Source organism: Melopsittacus undulatus, chromosome 4 (genome assembly GCF_012275295.1).
Source record: "Melopsittacus undulatus isolate bMelUnd1 chromosome 4, bMelUnd1.mat.Z, whole genome shotgun sequence".
Taxonomy (NCBI): domain Eukaryota; kingdom Metazoa; phylum Chordata; class Aves; order Psittaciformes; family Psittaculidae; genus Melopsittacus; species Melopsittacus undulatus.
The window spans coordinates 84,848,243-84,864,397 of NC_047530.1; the positions used below are offsets into that span (position 1 = coordinate 84,848,243).

General features: G+C 41.5%; 1 protein-coding gene across 7 annotated transcripts in view; it reads left to right on the top strand.

Moving 5' to 3' along the window:
• The window catches only part of CLASP1 (cytoplasmic linker associated protein 1), a 180,676-nt gene that overhangs the window by 91,882 nt on the left and 72,639 nt on the right, over positions 1 to 16,155 (top strand). For all 7 annotated transcript variants that reach the window (XM_034062675.1, XM_034062670.1, XM_034062671.1 and 4 more), the window contains exons 18-20: positions 1,279 to 1,328; positions 2,511 to 2,681; positions 13,387 to 13,494. In XM_034062675.1, the coding sequence (XP_033918566.1) occupies positions 1,279 to 1,328; positions 2,511 to 2,681; positions 13,387 to 13,494 (329 nt within the window). The remainder of the gene's footprint in view (positions 1 to 1,278; positions 1,329 to 2,510; positions 2,682 to 13,386; positions 13,495 to 16,155) is intronic.

The window sequence follows — 16,155 nt, forward strand, 5'->3', positions numbered from 1 at the left end:
CCTTGCTGGGAAGTGCTGCGTGGTCTCCTGCATCCTGCTGGGGCTCGGCGGGCGACTTCTGGGGGATACTCTGGGCTGCTGCAGGGTTGGGCTCGGCCGCGGGACTCGGCTCTTCCGGCGCCTGCTCCCGCTGCTCAGCTCTCGCCTCTCTCCACTCCTCCACCACCTCCCCCCGCTGGTCTGTTACTGCCGCTTGGTTCCCTGGGCCGCTCTCCCTGGCAGCCTCAGCCGCCGGCGGCTCCTGGGGCAGCTCCTTCCTGGCTTCACGCAGCCTCACACAGACGGAGGCGAGGACGAGGGCAAGGACGGTGAAGAGCAGTGGGACGGCCTGGTACAAGTCCAAGTCCATGGCCACGTCCATCCCCCCCTGCTGCCGGAGCCTCCCCCCCATATTACAAGACATTGCCATAAAGTACAGTGACACAAAAACTTTAGCCCAAGCGCCATGATTGATAAACACGAATGCAGCTAATCCATACTCAAAGTACCTGGCAAAATCCTGAAACTGTGAGACCCAGAGAAAAATCTCTGAGAGCCAATAAATTAACATTGTGACAAGTGACTATAAATCTGCTCAGACTGTTGTTATCTCAACCCCTTGTGCCCCACGTTGGGCACCAAAAAAGAACTGTTGTGGTTTAAACCAAGTCCACACACAGCTTGCACCCTCGCTCCCCCCCCCCCCCCCTTTGCTCCCCCAACTCCCTGAGAGTTAGGAAGGAGAATCCAAAGAATGTAGCCCCCACAGATTGAGATAAGCACGGTTTAATAGCTAAGGTATAACACAAATCACTACTGCTACTACTACTACAAATAATAATGGTAAAGCAAATAACAAATGAAGAGAATACAACACCTCACCAGCCACCGACCCATAACTCACCCCACCCTGCCCGACCGAGCACCGACCGATACCTCCTCCATCCCCCCCAGAGCTCCAGCCCTTCCGGGTCTCTCCCAGTTACATCCTGGGTATGACGTGCTATGGTATGGAATACCTCTTTGGCTAGCCTGGGTCAGGTGTCCTGTCTCTCCTTCCTCCCGGCCTCCCCTCCTCCCTGGCAGAGCATGAGCTCAGAAAAGGCCTTGGACAAACCAAACATTTGACCAGTAACTCAAAACATGCTTGCTATCAGCAACCGTTCTCAGCCCGAAAGTCAAAACACAGCACTGCACCAGCTACCAAGAAGGAGAAAAATGACTGCTACTGCTCAAACCAGGACACTGATGACTGTGAAATACTTGTTTTGTTTTAGTAAATATTTATTTGTCTTCTAGCCGTCCTTTGTCTGCCAAAAGAAGTCCTACTGGAAGTACTACGTCTAAAGGTGAGAACAGGAGCTGAAAACTGTGTTCAGTGTTGCTGATGAAATGTGATGAATTAGAATGAGAATTTCAGACACTATGATGTGCAAAGAACAGCTTTGATCACTGCTTACTGTTCCTTAAAATGGCAACAAAGTATGTGAAATTTTTAATTAATTTTGGGTTATACCCCACATTCTGTGCATGAGCTGCTGATATAATGATACTTTTGACAGTTAGGATAACTGTTTTTTGCTTGCACCTGAAAGGGAGGCTAAAAAGCCTTGGAAACTGTAGCCAAGATATGTTTAGCTGTGGAATAAACCACCACTGATGCTAAAACATACATAGTCGAATAATGCGTTTAGCTTTACAATGTTTAGCTTTACAATGTACTATCATTTATTCTCTGTGGTTTCAGCATTTTCTGGAGGCATCATCTGCACACAAATCCTACAGTGTTAAATTCCATCTTGTCACTAATCTGTTTTTACTGTTGGATGGAATATTTATGTGCAGCTTTCCTGTTCTAAGTAAATGCATACAATAAGTAAAAAATTTTAATACAAAATATAATAGACAAAACTTTTTTGGTAAAAGATAACCTGCCTTCTACACCAGACTAAGATCAGATTCTGGCTGGTTTGTGTATGCAGTACGCTCTGAGACCTTTGATTCAAGGAGTTATTGTTGTGTTACCTACTTGATTGTGCGTACAAATGCATGTTTGCTTGCAGCTGAATAATCAAGCTTCTTGCTTAAGAAGGTAAGCATCTGCAAATGATGGGAACAGCAGTCCTCAGGAGAAGATGAGGTGTTGGAGAGGAAATTAGTAGGACCTGGACTGAAGGACTTGCAGGTCTGTTTTGGCCAGCAACTCCCAAGCTGGTGAATGGGTACTGTCACTGAACTTTCACTTCTAGGTTCTGTTAGAAATTTCTTTATTACTGGCCTGGCAGCCTTTTTGATCTCAGCATTTAGGCTAGTGGCTGATAAAGTTCTTAGAGGTAGCATCAGGTTAGCATTGAGTATCTTTGCAGGCAGTGTGGGGAAGCCTACATTGCCCTGATAAAGCATTCTTAGGTATTTCAGTACCAGCAGGGAGCATTAAAAATAGTACATTAAACTGCTTGCCAGGCTCTTTGCAGCACACAGATAAAAAAAATTAATCTTCTTTATTCTGGATCTCCCACTCCCATCTGCAGCATCTACAGTAAGTACAAAATCTGTGTCAACACCAGGATCTCTGCAGCGATCCCGCAGTGACGTCGATGTGAATGCAGCAGCTAGTGCCAAGTCAAAAGTGACGTCTTCTGGATCATCCACTCCCTTCAGTTCTGCTGCAGCCTTGCCCCCAGGCTCATACGCATCACTAGGTAAATCTACGCGTTCTACTCTTGCAGTTAGCTTTCTTCATTAGTAGAAAGTGCCTCATAGTTTTATTTGAATATTGAACTCTAACTAGAAGAATGTATCCCTGAGGTAGTTACCAGCTCTCTAGGATCAGTGTGTGATCTCTTGCCCTTTAGGATTAAGGAAAAAAAATTGCAACAGAACTTACTTGAAGCAACTTCTTAGGTTTTGAATTGTATAATAGTCTGTGTCTCATTCTTCTTTCTGGTGAAAAGCAGATCTTACTATGATTCTGAGACATTGAGGACTGCTCAGTTCCTTTTGACGTCTCCCTCTGTCTCTTTTCCTTATCTTCCTTCCCTCCTTTCCTGAAACTGGTTTTCTATTAACTGTTGTCTTTTGAATAATGCATCTTAGTTGAGCTTGCTTTCTGTTTTACAAAAGAGAGAGATGTAAAAACAAAGAGAAGTCATCTGCCTTCTAATTTCATCATGCAGGATATAAGTGTTTCTTATGCTGACTCTTTCTGGCGTATAGCCACATGTCACATTATTCTCTCAGAGCATGGCGTGTCACTTTCAGGTGCCTCAGGGTTTCTTACAACAAAGTTTGCATTTGATCTTTCTCTCTTGGAGATGCTGTTGAGGGAGGCATGGAGGAGGAAATGCAAGGCGGTGATTGACACTACTTGTAGAGCTTCAGCTTGGTTATGATCAGCTCAACGGAGCTGATTTCATTGATTTACAAGAGGGAGAAAAATCAGAAATCGGTGATCTTGATTTAAGCTGTGTAGGTGGTCTTCACTGAGTTGAGAAGAGCCTTCACCTTCCTGTAGGGCATTTGATCTTTAGTCTGATAAAATATTCTTGATGAATTATATAGGGGTGGTTTCTGTAGATTCCTTTAGTGGACAGGTTTCTTTCATATCTGAAATGGTTTACCTTGGCTTAAATATATTGGTTGCATTTGGTTCAGCAGTTGAATTCTTTTCTGACACTATTCATTCTTGGTTCAAGATCTAGATATATTGCAGTGAAAATGTAATCCAGAACATGAAACTGATCACATAATAGCATGCTTTCGAGCTTACAGATGCAACTGTTTTTCAGTCAGTGCTGTGTACTGGCTTCAGTGGCAAAACTGCTTTTGAACAATCTTATGTTATGAAGAAGAACAGAAAAGGGTGGGAAGTATCTACTAACGTTGGCCTGGTCCTTGAAGCCGGGGACTGAATACAGCATTAGTCTTGCTCTTGAAAGAGACTGTAGGAGAAAAGCAGCATTACTCTTAACTGAAGCAAACATGGCACTTCTAAGGAGTCTGTTTTCTCTCTGAGCTAGTACAGACACTTTTCACCTGTGTGTGCCCTTGAGAGAAGTGAAGAGGCAAACAACGAAAATGGAGTTTGGAAAAGATTAATTATTGCAGGAGGGAAAACCTGGAAGCATCTTCTTCAGAAACATCAAGCTGCTCAAACTTCTTTCATTTCTTTGTGGATTTTTTTTTTTTTGCATATTTCTGTAGCTAATATATAGTGCCCACTTCTGTTGATGTTACTAATTTTCCCTATTAACCCTTTCCTTGTTTTGTTTTTTTTTTTTTAAATTTGCCTAAAGATGGTACTACCACTAAAACTGAGGGTAAGCAGTCTCTCTGTGTAACTGAGGTGTGTCCACAGTCGTACCACCCTACCTGGTCTCTGTTCTCAAAGTGTTATCTGGTTCTCATCCATGTTCACTGGTGACCTGCATGAAGTGTTGCATGGTTGTCCTGCTCATTTTGATGCCATGGGGTATTCTTCACTTTCTCTTTGAGCTCCTCCCTGGTAACAGGCACCAGTCTGCTTTTGTGACTTGGCTTCTGATAACGAAGTTGTATGTGAGTTTTTGTATTTAAAGGACTGCTTTTGGTTGAAGTTGACCTGTGCACAGATTAAAAAAGAAAACAAAACACACGCAAAAAAAAAAAAACAAACAACACAACACAGGGCTTGTGTTTTCTTGCTCCGTGATGTGTAAAGGTTTGCTGTGTTTTTCCATCCAAAGCTCAGGTCACAGCTGCCAAATGCTTTTGGGAAGAGACTGGGCAGTGAGAAAATTGAATGAGATGATCACATGGCGGAAAAATGAGGACAGTAAACAATGATCTCTAAGGAGGGAATATTTAGTCAACCTCTTTAAACCTGAGCTCCTTTTGTTGTCAGCTGAGTGAGATGGCTTACATCTAAGACAGTTAGAGGAAAGGCTTTTTTTCAAGAACACCGAGCCTGCTAGTCTGCACGGGCTCCCAGTCTGGTTTTCTGGCTCATTGTCAAAGCTTGTTCTTTATTTCTTACTTCTCAAGCAAAAAAGATTGCTGAGAAATCAGTTTTTCTGAGGTAGACAGGAGTTAAAAACAAGAATGTCTCCTAGATAGAATGAAACCCCTCCATACTTCCAAACCTATTTTTTCCTGATGCAAGTCTCTTTTCAAGGGATCTATTACTGTCTTGTGGGACTGTGCTCGTATCCTTGATGGTTGCTTGTGTTTGGATGTGGTAGTCTGAGAAGTGCCACTGTGCTTTTGTGATGTGTGTTTTTTCCTTACTATTATTGAGGCATTGATTTATTATCTAGAGGGGAAGGTCTCTACCATTTTTGGAACTGATACATAGTGTTGAGAGATGAACTGGCTTTGCATCATGGGCAAGTGTTTGTATTTTGTGATCTGTCAGTGATAAGGAATATGAAGTTGGCCTAAATACCTGTATTTCTAAATCAGTAGTTTATTAGATGAAAGTTCCAAATTGTTGCAATACTGATCTTTTTTTTATTCAGTGCTGACCCTTCTTTATTTTCTTCCTTTCTTCCTAATTCTCAAACTTTTCTATTTTTGACCTAACTTTGAAATGTTAATCTATTGAACATTTAATGTTAATTTATGAAATACCTTATGCATCTCAATCCTCTTCTAGGATAATATCTGTGGAGGCTTCTTACAACAGTTGTCCTCTGGGATACCTTTATTTTTAGTAAATGCTTCATTGTCATAATGCAGAAGGGTGAGGATTTTCATTTGATTTGGGGGTTTATTTTTTCAGTTCAGCTACATTGGAAGCAGATTGGATTTGGTCAAAATCTGTAAAATCTACTTGAACTTCATGAAGGCTTTTGACATTGTCTGTTTCTCTTCATAGGCAAACTCAGGAAGTGCAGGCTGGATGAGTAGATGGCAAGATGATTGAGAACTGGCAGGTCTTAGGGTTATGATCAGTGGCACGGAGTCTAGTGGAGACCTGTAGCTAGTGGTGCCCACTGAGGGTCAGTACTGTGTTCACTGTTAGAATCATAGAATAGTTTGGGTTGGAAAGGACCTTAAGATTCCAACCCCCCTGCTATGGGTAGTGTTTACCTTATTCTTGGATTAAGGGATAGAGAGTACCCTCAGCAAGTCTGCTGATGCTACAGAACTGGGAGGAGCAGATGGTACCCCAGAGTGCTGAACTGTCATTCAGAAGGATCTAGACAGGCTGGAGAGATGGGCAGAAAGGAACATGTTGAAATTCAACAGCCAAGTGCAGGGTCCTGCACCTGTGGAGGAGTCATCCCCTGCATCAGTACAGGCTGAGGGCTGATCTGCTGGAAGGTAGCTCTGTGGAGAGGGACCTGGGTATCCTGAGTGTCTGGTGGACAGCAAGTTGTCCGTGAGCCAGCAGTGTGCCCCTGTGGCCAAGAAGGCCAATGGGCAACGTTAGGAAGAGCGTGGCCAGCATGTCAAGGAGTCTCTCCTCAGCCCTGGTGAAGCCTTACCTGTAGTTCCAGGCTCCCCAGTAAAATGGAGACATGGAGCTCATGAAACAAGACCAGGGAAGGGCTACTAGAATGATTCGGCATCTAGTGCATGTCTTACGAGGAAATGCTGAGGGAGCTGGGCCTGTTTGGCCTAGAGAAGAGAAGGCTCGGGGGGAATCTGATCAATGTATGTAAGTATCTGAAAGGTAGGTGTCAAGAGGATGGGGCCAGGCTCCTCTCCGTGGTGCCAGGTGATAGGATAAGAGGAAATAGGCATAAACTAAAGCACAGGAAGTTCTGCCTCAACATGAGGAAGAACTTTACTGTGAGAGTGACTGAGCATTGGAATAGGTTGCCAACAGAAGTCATGGAGTCTCCTGCTCTGGAGATATTCAGGAGCCATCTGGACACAATCCTGAGTAATGTGCTCAAGGAGACCCTGCTTGAACAGGGAGGTTGGACTAGATGACTTCCAGTGGTCCCTTCTAGCCTCAACTATTCTGTGAACTGAAACACAAGTCACTTGAAGGCAAAGACTGTGAGATGAACTTTCAGAAATGGAGCTCTCCATCCCCTTAGTGCAAAATACCAGATCTCATCTCTTCTTTTTCCTGTAGGTTTTTCTATTTTTTTTGAGGATTGAAGATCAGTGAGAGTTACAACAATATGGCACACCACAGCTAGAGTATGTGAAGTATGAGTTTAATCACTATATGAAACTCTTCATCTTTGTTTTCCTTTGAGACAATTATGGGAAAACCAGCTTTTGTTCAAGATTCAGTGTGTCCTACAGATGAGGGCTGAGAAAGGTCTTCTGCCAAGTCTCTCATCTTGCAGAGTTTGTCAGTAACTACAAGGAAGGCAAAACTTCTTTCTTGATGTAAATGTAAAAAAAAAGAGGGCAGGGGAAGAGAAAAAACATCTCCTTGCTCTGGAAATACCTGATTGAGCAAGAAACACTGTTGGAACAGAAACCAGAAATTCCATCCACGTTTGTGTCCCTGGTTTTGGTTGGGTTTTTTTGTTTTGTTTTGTTTTGGGTTTTTTTTTCAGGTCACCAGTAAGTCATTTGAGAGCAAATCCCTGTGGGTTTTTGTCTGGTTCAGCCTGATGTTAAATCTGCAGTCTGGTTCCCATCATGGCTTTCTGTAGCTACAGTGTAAAAGTTCTGCACCTTCCCCTCAGCCAGGAGCCAGCATTGTGCAAACTTGGCAGTTCCCATCTGCTTTGCCCTCAGTTCTCCTCAGTGTTTTATTTTTGAGCCAGGCATCTAAAAACAGGAGCAAGATAGAGCGGGTTACGCCAGTGGCAAGAATTCGAGAGCTGAGTATCAGTCCTTTGATTTTTAAGCAGCATCATCCCAATTGACAAATGCTGTTGAAATGAGCTTCCTTCTGTGAATCTGTAGGTCACTTAAGTCTGTGCAGGTCTGCTGTCTCTGTGCTGTGAGGCTGTATCTTCATATAATGCACCGTTATATCTTGATTGCCAAGATGTAAGGGAATCTCTTGAACTTCATTAAGAAATTTGCAGGTAGAAAGCTTGTAAGTTCCAAATCTTTATAGTCTAGATCAGGACTTCACAGCTAGTGAAGGCAGGTAGCAGCTGTGGTATGTTTGTTATGCCTGATTAAAAGGAAACCTTAGAAAAGTTTCTGCTTGTTTTATCATGAAATGGCTTTTCAAGGAATATTTTTGAAAGGTGCATAATGCTGACTTTCATTACAGAATAATGGTCAAGAGTGTTTTTATTATCTGGTTACCTTTTTTCAAAGTGGGTATAAAGACAAGCCTTTCCCAAGAGGGAAATGCTGATCTGTCGTGAAGCTGGAAAGTTTAAAGCAAAATCAGCAATTTTCAGAGTCAGTGGCACTTTTTTTTAATAGTTTTTGTTATTCATCAGAAAGGAAATGAAATCTAGTGTATTATAGTTTTCAAATAACTTCAGCTCAAAAAGATGATCTGCTCAGTTGGACATCTAAGCACCTTACCAAAGGCTTTGGGACTAACACAGATTGTAAGAAATACCTGTTTTCTTTTCTGCCTTAAAGCTCTCCCTTGTCCTCAAGGGACAAGGCTGGGTTCAAAGGTAGGACTGAATATTGTACCTTAAAAGGAAATGCTCAAGTAGAGGGCTTCTTTGTTCTCTTGGTCTATCCCTTTGCAAGTACTGACTTGATTTGCCTGTGCATGTTGGTGTAAGGCAAGGTGGTGTCACTATTGTTCCCTTATCCCTCTGCTTTGGAGGGAGTTCTCGAGTAAAACCCAGGAACAGCATATGCTGATGGTTTCCAGTAAGCGTTGACTGCTTCTCAGGGGAAATTATGGTGCAGAGTTAGGTCTTATGCTAGTAGGATGTTGGACACATGCTAACATTCCAGTAGTGGAATAGTTTCTATTTATCCTTAAAGCATGTTTTTCATTGATGTGTGTGTGTCAGATGTCCATGTGTCATTTAGCAGTGACACAGCTAGGGGGGGTCCTAGAGGCTCTTTTAACAATGTTTAAGTGGGGGGAAATAACTCAGTGCTGAGTAACCTAAATGCATTAACCTGGTCCACAGTGAGACCTTTACTGTCCCAGTGGTTCTATATATAACTTGTATGGTTATATACATCACTCTTTACAGCATGGAATGAATTATACTGAGTTATGGAGCTGTTACATGCAATTTTTAGACTATGTGAAAACAGTTTTCTTCAGTGTGATATACAGGCTGTGTCTCATAAAGCCAATGTCTGTTCTGAGCACTGGGGATGAAGATATTGCAGTACCCACCCAGGGTTGCTCAGAGCAGTGCTGCCAGACGAAGCCTCTTGTAACACAGAAACATTAACATACGACTCTTCCTTCACTTTTTTTCTTTTTTTTAGAAAGAAGACCAAAACAACCTTCCTAGGCTTAGGCAGGTGTTAGACATTTCAGGGTTGACTCTGATCCATTGATTGTTGTAAAAATGTAAATTAAAGTAACTTTAAAAAATAAAACCAAAACCTCCTAATCCCTCCCTCCACAAATGGTTTCTTAACACAAAGCATGGAGCCTTTCAAGATATTCCATGCACCAACAGTGATGTGTCACATGTTGAATTTAGATCAGTGGCTTTTTTATGGAAATACTTTTGTGGTTTCTGGGACAGTTGGGATGGTCTTTGTTCTTTTGCCGCTGTTGTCAGGATACAGTAATCCTTTTAAAAGCAGCAGGATAAATAATGGTTATGAAATATGAATTGCTACATGTGCAGTTTGAGCTAGATACGGAAACAAACCCACTTGAAAGCAAAGAAGTTTTGGTGTTTGCTTGATTTTAACAACAAGAGAAAGTCTGAGTAGTTTATTTGATATGTTATTTCCAGTCCTGATTGCAGCTAGTTTTTCTGTCTGAGGTAAAATGATAAAGACACACAAGTAGTCCTATGTGCAAATAACTCTTGGATGTGAATGCAGTCTTGTTTGCAGGTGAAATTCTTAAGGGGATGTACTAGAGACACTTTATTATATAGATGAACTTCTATATACATGCTGTACTTGGCATAATATATATTAAAATACTGATATTTTTCAAGCCAGACAAATCTTGATTCATCTTTCATTATCATAAAGCAAATAGGTTTTGGATATCATAAGACTAATTTAAAAGTTGTGTATTTGAAGCTAAGTTTACGTATAGAATCATAGAATAGTTAGGGTTGGAAAGGACCTTAAGATAATGAAGTTCCAACCCCCCTGCCATGGGCAGGGACACCTCACACTAAACCATATCACCTAAGGCCTCTGTCCAGCCTGGCCTTGAACACTGCCAGGGATGGAGCATTCATAGCTTCCTTGGGTAACCTGTTCCAGTGCCTCACCACTAGAAGCACCCTAGATCTCTATGAAGATTTTTCTATCTCATACAGATTTGCCTAAAGCAATTTTGACTTCCAGCTGGTCATTTTTTTGTTTTACAGCTAGAAACTATTTGGATATGGAAAGCTTGGCATCTTAACTTTTTTTGCTTGAAGAGTAGCTTCAAGTGACTTACTTTGAACTATTTGTCTGCTGTAAGTAAGATTAATTACTTGTATGAAAAAATAAATACATAAAGTTCAGAAAATAGAACTTTGGAAAGTGCATTAGCAATTCATGCTTCAAGGAATACATACAACTGATGACACTTTTTCCTTGTAACTGTGCTAAGACTTTGACCTTGAATTTGTACTTTATACCATAGACTAAAACCAAAAATACTCTTGGGGTGAGCTGTTTCTGTGCAATCGCAGGATTTGTACCATTATGTCATTCTTGCATCATGAATTTCTGGTTTCTGCTGTTCCTGTTACTTGCGAGATGCATGTCCAGTGCAGTGTGAGTTCAAACCCTTGTCAGTCTTTTTTGAAGGATGAGAAAACCAGTATTAGTGTTGGGACTGTTTGTCCTGTGCAGGAGCAACTTTTTGTCTCACAATGTTCTGACACCCATTAGGCCCAAATCAGTGTGTAAATCTACCAGTCCAAAAGAAAGCAGAATTTTGTTCCTGGGTATTCATTCATTCAGAAGCTGCTGCTGAAGTTGGTAGGGGTCTGTCCGCTAACTCTCAGGGGTTTTGAAATAAGGCTGACCTGTCTGTTTCTAATCCTGCTGATACTCACGTGTTAATTAAGTTTGACTCTATAGTTCAGTGTTCTTTCTTAAAGTCCCCTGAATTGATGTTAGAAGTTAATCTTGGTTTCTCTTTATATTTCTTTGGGCTTTGTATTTCCCAGGGTGGAAGAGTCACTTATTGCATATTGTTCCAGTTGTAGATGCAGAAAAAACAGACATTTTTGAGGATCATGTGACCCGTGCAGAAGAGGAGGAGACATCATCAGTCCCTTCTCACCCATTCTTGGCTCATACTCATGTCTTCCAATATTGTCAGTTACTGTGTGTAATGTTAAATTTCAGCTTGATTAACCCCAGTACTTTCTGCAATGCCAAGGCCTCCTGTTGACATTCTGGAGGGATGTAAGTTAATTCCATTACTGATTCCTAAGACTGGTCAAGTTTAACTTCCTGACTTACTGTTTTGTACTTCTGCCACCAGAGTTGCCCTCTTGGTGTGGGAAACAAAAGGAAGCCTTGAGGCTTTTGGCAAGAGCGTGAGGTTACCTTCTGCCTCCTTCCCTATGCATGCCTGCTTTGAACCCTATGGTAGGGCTTCTGGTATAAGCCTTGCAGCAAGGCACCCAGTGACTCCACTCATCTGTATATATCTGTGCATGTGCCAAACATGAGAGGGAAGGGAATGAGCCAGCAGAGAGCCCTAGAGTTATGTCTGGTTATCTGTCAGGCAGACTGTTTATAAGAGGCAAGTAATGTCATAGAGCAGAGGAGATCTACAGCCTTGCTGGTGTTAAGACCACCTTAGGAGCCAGTTTCATGACTGTTCTTCCCATGTGGACATGCTCTGAGCTTGTTTAGTTGAGCCAGCCGTTAAAAAAGCAGTTTGTCTGTATTTTCCCAGTTTTACATTAATGATTTCTGCCATACCTCGTTTGCAAACATTGTTTGAATGTGGATATCTGCATCTTACCTACTGAGTTATTTAAAATTAGATGCTGATGGAGAGGTTTGAAGTACTGCCAGGCTTTTTCCCTGTAAACAAGTTTAAGCTTTCTTCTCAAAGTTAAACATCTCTTTGTCACCTTATGTCTTGTCAAAAGCTTGCAGACCATGTTATGAATATTTTAAGAGCTCAGAGAAGAGCAGAGCTCTCAATCCGTTCAGCCTGGGCTGCTTGCCATTGTCTTGTCCTGCATGTGTACCTTATGTGAAGTAATTATTTTTTTGGGGGCGTGGGGAGTATATATCTTCATATTTCTCTGTATGCTTATGGTGGAGACAGAGGTCAGGAGATGAGTATCTGTAACCAGTGGGTGCAGTTGTCTAGACTCTTCTCGTACCTGTTGTGGTTTTTTTCCTTTTATTATTGTGCCTGAAACTTGAAGTCATTCTCTGAATGCAGGGTAGCACTGGCATGAGTCCTGAGAAACAGCTTCAGATTTGGCTGAGAACTAAGTTGTTGAAAAGTACTGATGGAGGCTTTCTTTGTGCTGCTCTTAATTATCATTTCTTTCCCATTAACTAGAGACAGATAATAGAAGCTTAGCACTGGAAAGAACATTTTGTAGGAAACAGCCCTGCCCCAGGAAGGGGATGAACTGATGACCCTGTAAGCTTTCCTAGCTCAGATTTCTGTGGCTTTTTTATGAGGAAAGGACAGGAAAAGGACCAAGAACACTTTGAGGCTTTATATCTGTTCTCTGTTTAAATAAAGAGGCGACACACAGAATCATTTTTCCACAATGTTGATTGTGTTAAATGGGACTCTCTGTTAAAAGTAAAGTTACACTGATCTCGGGATAAATATGAGGGATCTGTAAAGAGCAGGGAAAATTCAATGAGCCTGAAATAAAAGCGTAGTCAGGTGGCACTGACAGACTCTCACAGGAGCACATGTCAGCCTGCGCATGTAGAACAGGATATAAAGCACCAAACTGCTAATTGGACATCTCAGCAATGGAATTTGTGGGGGCATCTGTCACACCTGTCTCTGCAAGGGTGATCGCCTTGCCAGAAAGTAATAATTAGATATAGGAAGCAGCATTTAGGAGGCTGAAATTTTTGTTGCTGATCCTTTGTAAAGAAGCTCCTATAGAACAAACAAGGGTATAGAGAGGTAATGTTTTTTAATTAAACTGGCTGATAGCATTACAGAAAGCAAAGGAGTCTTTGGAGTCACGGACCATGACTCTTTCCACACCCTCCCTTGTGTCTCAGCCAGTCTAATAAAGATGTTGCCTCTCCCTGTAAAATTCTTCTGTACCCTTGTTAATTGTGTGTCTAGCAACCCTGCAAGCGTAGGGCAGCACATTAGACACAGCTGCTGCCTTTGGAAGAAACCTATTAACACTTTGATATTTTTTTGCATTCCTCTAGGTCGGATTCGTACAAGGAGACAGAGCTCTGGCAGTGCCACAAGCGTCACCTCAATGCCTGCTGATACCCGAGGCCGCAGCCGGGCTAAAGTAGTTTCCCAGTCCCAGCGTAAGAAGTGTTTTATTTCTGGGGGAGCAGAGCAAATAATTATTAATATGTTTATCTTGAATTATAGTAGCATCAGCTGTTGATGGGGCTCAGTTCTGCTAATGACATTTGGACATGTGACAAAATTAATCCCTACTCAGTCTGTGCTCTTGCTGACAAATAGGACCCCAAATAGTGCTTAGTTGCTGCCTTTTTTTTTTCCCATTTGTTTTACCAGCAGAATTTCATGTTGCTGTGATGTGTAGGATTAAACTTGCACTGGGTCCCACTGAGACACCCTCTGTGTCTGATTGCTGTCCTGGGTTCTTGCCCTGCCAAGCTTCTCCTGCTTATGTGACTGTATTGCTGTATGTGTAACATGTGAGCTGTCTAAAGTTAATGGGATTTTCTGTCAGTTTGAAATAGGATATCACCTGTTTTGAATAGATACAGGAGAGGTGGTTCTGCTCTCTGATGCACATGACATACCTGTGCTCTTTGGCTTCCTGGCAAAGGCTTGGTTTTCCCCTAGGAGACATACATAGGGTGCTGCTGCATATTTGTCATGTGTATCTAAGGAGAAGTTTGTCACTTAAGCTTTAAAAGGAATTGGGGAGAGGGAGAAAGCCACTCATGTTTTGAGGACCTTCCAGCTTGTGGGTAAGAGGAGATGAGGTTTGTAGGATCTGTTTGTTCTGAGGACTTGTCTTGCTTTGTACCCTTATTTAAAAGCCCTTCTCTGTTCATTCTCTCATTGCTTTGCTCTGTCATGCTGGAGGGATGGAAAAGCAGTTTATAGCCTTGTGTTAGGCTGGGAGAGCTGAAGAAGGAAGTAGTGTATTCAGGATGGGGCCAAATGGAAATCTTTACATTGAAGTAATGAAGGAATTATGGCTTTGGTATGCTCATCTAAATTGATTTCTTTGGTTTGGAACCTAAAACTGATCTAAAGCCAGAAATGACCTTTTTTTCCTGAAATTAGCTTGGTGAAAAGTGATCAAAGCAGATGAGACAAGTCTCAGAAGTATTTAAAGAATAGTTGAGTATCCAAAGGTTTCAAAGGCTATGGGCTTAATTGCTTATAGAATGACTTATGAAGGTTTAGGATGGTCATATCTGAACCAGCTGCCTTAGTCTTGCTTGTTGAATCCTGTTTCCAGCCTAGCCCAATGAGATGTGATCTCTATCCTTAAACCAAACATTGCTTGAAATAACTTATGAATTCAAATATGCTACGGACACAAGACCAAATTCTCCTTGCCCACACAGTGGATAACCCTGTTGCAATTTTTCAGACTGGACAGGGGTGTAAATGAGAGCAGAACTTGGGTCTGGGTGTGTTGGTAACATTTAGCTAAGAAAAGCTGATCAACCTTGGTAAATTCTTAGTTGCATCTGCACATTAATTCACTGAATTCTGCAGAGGCTTTAGGAGTGATATGTTTGTAAATAAATCTGTCTGTATTGTGTATAGCATAAATGGCATGCTGAACGCTGTATTGTCTTGCTGTCTTTTAATCCACTTTTTGCCTGTCCTTTGGTCTGCCCTCATAATCAAGGATCCAGATCAGCTAATCCTGCTGGTGGTAAGAAACATTTTCCCTTTCTTGCTTTCTCACTTTATTTCCTTCACATTTTTTAACTGCTAAGCTTTTACCTTGTTTCCCTCACTCTCTTCTAACAATGAGATTTAAAAAGTACTTTCTTAAAGTCATAAATCCAAATGTGTATGGCAAGTGATTTTGCTTTCTTATAATAATCAAACATGGTAAGCATACATTTAGCATATTGAAGCTGGCCCATTGCTGCAGCTGAAACCCTAGGTGCTAAGTTTTCTTCCAGATACTTCAGTGCAACCCTGAGACCTTCTGGTGCAAACCTGCTGAGTAAGATTGCTCAGCATAACTGAGACGAGTCTTGGCTTTAGGTTGTGGATGCTGTGTGTGAGACTGGCATCTGTCACAAGTATTCTCTCAGGGGGGGGCAGGGGGGGAGTGGAATATTGGAGCAAAGCCAGTACCACATACAATACTGAAATAAGTTATTTGATTGATCTAGAATGGCTTTGGCCAAGAAATTTGAAGGGGCAAGTAAGTTAAAATAAAGCATATGTTATGGTGTTGTCCGTGAGATCAGTAGAATTGCATATCTTCTTAAATTAAGACAGAAGAACAATATTTAACTCTTGCTGGGTGTAATAGTATCTGGAACTGAAATTTTTGCAACACGTGTAGATACTTTTTATGAAAAACCCAACATGAATATTGGGTCAGAATGTAAAAGTTCAAATGTTTTTGCCCAAAAATGTGCTTGCAACCTTTTTAAATACCCTTCTTCTGGCTGTTTTATCAAGCAAATTGAATATCAGGAGTAGTAGTATCAGCAGCAGATTTTCAGTGATGTGTATATACCTCAAGAAGAAAAGAGATTCTTGAATCTGTTACTCTCACAGTTCTTTATGACTAACTTTAAGCTGCCATTGCTTCTTTTTTTAACAACTTGTCAAATGAAAATCCACAGGTTAAAAAAAAAGAGTATTATTCAGCTCATTGAGTTGCACAGCAAGACTGTTTCAGATAGAAATACTTACTGCAGCTGGAATGTAAAACCATAAATAAATCTTAGTCAGTAGATTGTCTTGCAGACATTGTGGCTTAGAAGAAATGTGAACTTGCTGTGGAC